The 6,000-nt window shown below is 43.0% G+C and overlaps 1 protein-coding gene across 1 annotated transcript in view; it reads right to left on the minus strand.

Annotated features, from left to right (window-relative positions):
• Nucleotides 1-5,768, minus strand: part of soat1 (sterol O-acyltransferase 1) — a 66,937-nt gene extending 61,169 nt beyond the window's left edge. Inside the window, exons 1-2 of the mRNA XM_078218301.1 lie at nucleotides 5,736-5,768; nucleotides 5,050-5,177 (exon numbers count right to left, since the gene is read on the minus strand). Of these exons, the coding sequence (XP_078074427.1) occupies nucleotides 5,050-5,170 (121 nt within the window). The 5' untranslated portion in view covers nucleotides 5,171-5,177; nucleotides 5,736-5,768. The remainder of the gene's footprint in view (nucleotides 1-5,049; nucleotides 5,178-5,735) is intronic.
• Between the last annotated feature and the right edge of the window lie 232 nt (nucleotides 5,769-6,000).

A 6,000-nucleotide genomic window follows, 5' to 3' on the forward strand; every position in this document is an offset into this window, starting at 1 on the left:
GAGATTTTAAACAATGAGAACAATCTAATGGAACTCACTGTCTGCTGACCTACTGTACATGTCAATTTACACTATGAACATTGATTCAACAATGCAAAATAAAACAACCAATATGTGGCTGCCTGAAACAGGCAGGAAATAGGTTGTTTACTGAAAATAAATATTGTAAATTTCTTTTTAAAAAATGAATCACTCCTGTCCTGATAGGTTTGGGGGAGGGACAAAATATTCCAGCAGTACTTAATGTATGAATAAAATCACCTTGCAAGCCACAAGCATGAACAGAAGTCTCATTGTACTAATCAGTCCTAGCAGAGCAGAGATCTAAAAAACATCAATTCCAGGATTTCAACCACAGACCAGGATTCTAAACCAGTGATCCATAATGAGGTTTCAAGGGGTCCCCTAAAACATCCAGGGAGTTATTAAATTAATTTCCTTAATGCTTTGTACTCAATTATCACTGGGAGTGTTGCTGTCAATTACAAGGTTCCTTAGAACCAATTACCTTTGTGAATAGATGTGGGGTTTACAAGATTGACAATCACCCCCAGGTCCTGTCAATGTCAAAGGTCTCAAGACAGCTTTTAATGTGTCATTACATTGAAGAGATCCACGTGCCCAGAGGCAAACGGTTGCCCAAGTGGATGAAGGATGTGATACTGCTAGTCCAGCCATACATTCACTTTTCAGCATCCAATGACGCAGAGACACAGGCTTCAGGGAACAATCAATGCCACGCTCATGGCAGCGTATTAAATAAAAGGATTAACTTCTGAATTTGAGATGGACATAGAGAAAACCACACATGCTGTAATCATTTCTGAGTGTTTTTTTTTAAAAATGAAACTTCATTTTAATTCTATTCACTAGACAAATGCCCATGAAATATTTTGCTAAATAAACCCATGTAACGCATGAGTGGTCTGCTAGGGACATTGATTGTCCGCAAACAGATTGACAAACATTGGAATGCAATTTTTTCATCTGTATCAAGGTGCAGCAAATGCCAAAATGTTTCATTTGAAAAATTTGGAATCACATTTTGTCAGAAATGAACATTGATTCCTGTTTAAATCAGTGACATGTTAAAACATTTAAATATTTTTTCAGCTTTAAAGTCACAAACCATCTCCGCGAATTGTCAATCCTACTTTTGCATCCCCCTATTTTGTTCTCATATTAATATTGAATGTTGAGGTCTTCAGTTCAACGGGTTGGGTGTTTCACCGAGTTTCCAAATGCAAGCAGAGGAATCCCAGTTTATCTTCCAGACTGCTACAAGCATGGGATTTAACCATTAAGGTAACTGGGAACAATTTCATAGTAAATAATGGTAATGTGACCATGTTGAAGGGTGCAGGTTGCCAATACCTAAAACTGTCAGGTTTATCTTAACACAGGTGCAGCTCTGCTTACAAAGACAAATAAATGTATTAATTAGTTGCTTCCCTGTTATACTTCCAATGAATAAGCACAGCCATTAAGAATTCTGCCAAGCATGTTAACAAAATCTTTTATTTCAAACAGATTTACAAGCAAAATGTTAGGAATTTGAAACCATAGAGCTGATAATAGCTAAATGACTGTGTAACAGGTCAAATACTCTTCGCCAAAGTCTACACTGTGACCTCAACAACCCAGAATTTATCATTTTTTGCAGAAATTATGGTCATTGTTTGCACTTGTGTAGTGCAAGTGTATTTGCCACTGAAGATGGCCATTTTAATTTACACCTGTAAATAAACGTTAAAAATAGCTAGTTACAGTCTAATGTTGCTAGATATTTTGGTGTGTGGGGTGACAAACAATAGTCAATACTCGAGGTCATATTTCTACTAACAACTGGGGACTTGTGCCAAAATTGGAAAATTAGTCAAGGAACACAATAGTCACACTCAAAATCATTTGAATCTTTCAGCTAATATTCAAGACTCCGCCATCACCATCTTCCGGTATGCCCTGGTCCACTAGTGGAAACAGCTCCACCAAAAGAGGCAGCACAATGGCATACAGTTGTGAGGGAGTAATGCTAGGAGTTCTCAACATTGACTGCTGCCCCATGTCATCACATGGCATTGGTTGCCATGGAAAAGGAAACATTCAGTTCATTAGCACCTACTGCCTCAATTTGCATGAAGTACTCAGGGGTGTAAGGGAACAAAAGTACTCGGGTGACTATACCAACTAATGACCAAAAATGGCTCAGTAGCATCACTGCTGATCAAGCTGGCCAAATCATGAAAGACATAACTGCCGACTGGGCCTGTGGCAGATGGCGAGAAAATCAACTTAAGGGCAAACCTACTTGACCTCATCCTCACCAATATAACTGTCACAGATGCACATGCCTACAACAGTAGTGATAGCACCGACCAACACACATTCTTTGAGCAGGCAAAGTCCCATCTTCACAGAGGGCCTCTTCCATTGTGTGGTCTAACACTACCATGCTAAATGGGATAGACTCAGACCAGACCTCACAGCTCAAAACTGGACATTCATGAGGCACCATGGATACTAGAATCTAATTTCTGTTCCAGCATATCCCTCACTTTTTCATTACTATTAAAGCAGAAGACCTTTTTGGTTCAAAGGTGTATGGGATCAGATGCCAATTTTGAAGTTACAATACAGGATTACATGCATGTTAAACAGCGGAAGCAACATACTACAGACACAACCAAGTGATCCCACAATGAATAGATTAGATCAAAACTCTGTCCTGCCAGATGAACGATCTACAATTAAACTGACCAGAGGAGGTGATTCCCTGAACAACCCATGACCAATGATGGTGGAGCCCAAAAGTGCAAAATACAAGAGTGAGGCAAACAGCAGAACTGTCAAATGGATAAGCCATCTCAGTTTCTACAAATGTCCCTATCACTGCAAATGCCAGTCTTCAGCCAATTTGATTTATTTCACATATACTCCAGAACTATTTGCACCTCTCGCCAAGCTACCACCTCCCTGACGAAGTGAAAAATTGTTAAGGTGCATCTCGTCCACAAAAAGCAGGCAAATCCAATCTGACCAATTATAACCTCATCAATCTATTCTCAATAATCAATGAAAGGGATGAAGAGTACGGTCAACAGGGCTTTCAAGCAGCACTTACAAATAAACTGCTCAATGTTCAGTTTGGGTTCAATCAGGACCAGTTGGCTCCTGAACATTGATAAAATAGCTGAACTGCAGAGGTGTGAGTGACCTCCATTATCAAAGGGAGCATTTGATGGAATGTGGCAACAAGGAGCCCTCGCAAAATTGAAGTCGATGGGAATCAAGGGAAAAATGCTCCCCCTGGTTGGACGGTCACCTAATCGCCAGGATACCAGTCCTGGGGCCCCTCAGGGCGGTGTTCACAAATACAGCCATCTTTAGAAGCTTCAATCAACTAACTTCTGTCCAACTGAGGCCAGGAGTGAAGATGTTCACTGATGATTTCAGTGTTCAGTTCCACTTGTTTCTCCTCAGATACATAAAACTATGCGTCTGCATGCGCAAGACCTGGACAAGATTTAAGCTTGGGCTGATAAGTAACATTCGCATGACAGAAGTGCAAACAATGACCATCTCCAACAGCAAACAACACCGGACCATCTCCCTTCGATATACAATGACATGACCATTGCTGACTTCCCCCACCAACAATTTTCTAGAATCACCATTGACCAGAGGCTTAGCTGGACCAGCCACATAAATACTGTGGCCACAAGAGCAGGATTTATGCAGCAAGAAGTTCACCTCCCGACTCCCCAAAGCCTGCCCACCATCTACAAGGAACAAGTTAGGAGTGTGATGGAACTCCCCACTTGCCTGGATGAGTGCAGCTCCAACAACACTCAAGAAGCTTGACACCATTTAGGATAAAGCAGTCCATTTGACTGGCACCCCATCAGCCATCTTAAATATATACTACCTCCACCACCGATACACAATGACTGCAATGCTCCAATGCTTCTTCAACAACATCTTAAACCGTGACCTCTGTCACCATGAAGGGCAGCAAACACATGGGAACAATACCACCTTCTCGTTCCCCTCCAAGTCACACACCATCCTGACCCGAGACAATAATCACTGCCATTCTTCGTTCACCGCTGAGTCAAAATCTTGAAACTCATTACCTAAATACACAGGAGGGTGGCGACCGACACCACATGGACTGCAGTTCAAGAAGAACTGCACCACCTTCAAGGACAACGCAAGCCTTTCCAGCAACAGCCACAAACCATGATCAAATTTTTTTTTTTAAAGTTTGTGTTTCAGGAGATCTATTTGAATTTTAGAATATTGGCAGAGGGATTCAAAGCAAAAAGGTCTACTTCATGTACAAAGAGCCTAATACTAATAATATTATCCAATATATGAGGCCACTGCAGCTAATTGGCAATCCTGATATGATTAGCTGACTTCTGATTTCATAACGAAAAATGAGGAATAGCTATAATTGTTGCACAAACACAGAAAATGCTGGAAAATCTCAGCAGGTTTGACAGCATCAGTGGAGAGAAAATAGAGCCAACGTTTGGAGTCTGGATGACCCTTCAGCAGAGCGGATTATTGTTGGGCATGTGATCTCAGAAGTCACATTGGGCGCGATGTTGTGCATGGATACTTTAACCATTTTTGTGCAGTTGATATCTTAATTCTTTACTTTATTGGTCAATGAAATAAACACAGACGAAGTCAATTTAACTGCATTTTGCCTATGTATACAAGGAGTTTCCTACTAAGGTTAGTGAAAGGTTAATACATTGTTGCCGTAGCAATTTCTATTGAACATTGCTTCCGACTCAGATGGCTCGTACAACTCAATTGATATTCACTCTCGCCACAAGTCATGTGAAATATTTTCGGCACCAGAATCTGATGTACACTCCACCTCCCAAAGCCTCCGAAACAAACAAAACCACCTTTGCCATCACCTCGCATTCTTCTCTAAAGATAGATGGTGATGGTGACGATGGATTTGAAGCTGAACGCCTCCATTGTGAAAGGGCCGGTACCGGAGGCGAGGGAGGAGAAAGGCTTTCCACTCACCATTACTCACTGATCGGACGTATCCATCACCGGGCCCCTCCGAGCTCCTCGCCCCGTCTTCGTCCAGCGATTTCGCGGAAACACGCCGGCCCCGAAGCGACATTCCCGTCCCACTCGCCATTAGCTTCCTGCCGCGGGAAGAAGAGCCAGAAGAGAAATCACCCACAGAAACAGGGAATGGAGCTTCCAAACAACCTCAACTCATCCAGCACTCCGCTCGAAAGAAAAATACAAGACTGATGGCCCGCTGGATACAGAAAATTGCGGTGTTGTATTAAAAACGTTATGTTGCAACCAAAAAAGTTCAGACAAGCCAGGGACCAAGGAAAACACGTCTTTTTAAAAAAAAATCAAATCCTTAAATATGACATGGAAAAGGGAAGTTAGTGGAGAATTTCAATTGACGAGCAGCTGAGCAGAAGAGAAACTCCTTGGCCTGGTGAAAGCTCTCTGTGTGGCCGGAAGGTGGCCCGAGTCCAGCACACAGGTCAGGGTAAAAGATGGGGGAAGGGAGGGTGAGTGAATGGGTCGCGGGGGAAGGGAGGGTGAATGAATGGGTCCAGTGATCAACATGAGCAGCAGTGCGGGGCTCCTCGTTGTATCCATTCTATAGTCGCGCGGCCACACTGTAGCGAGCGACGCCCGCTCCATTGCCACAGTGAGAGGCCAGTCTCGCGCTCACTCACCTGCTTCCTCCCCCCTTCACTCGATACAAATGTTGCAGCAACTCTCCGCGCTCCTTCCAAAAGACAACGTGACTGCCAGCGCGCGCCTGCTCACGCACGGGCTCACGTCAGTGCGCGTGCTTCCGCTCGGCCCCTGGAGCCCCTCAGCAACAATAGTCCAGGCAAGGAAGGAAAGGAGGAAGCATTTACTGTTATTCTATGAATCAGAGGGGAACGAGGAAAAGATAAAGCAGCAAAAAAAAAAGTGAGAATTAAATAAGCTGTC

This window comes from Mustelus asterias, chromosome 8 (assembly GCF_964213995.1).
Source record: "Mustelus asterias chromosome 8, sMusAst1.hap1.1, whole genome shotgun sequence".
Lineage (NCBI taxonomy): Eukaryota > Metazoa > Chordata > Chondrichthyes > Carcharhiniformes > Triakidae > Mustelus > Mustelus asterias.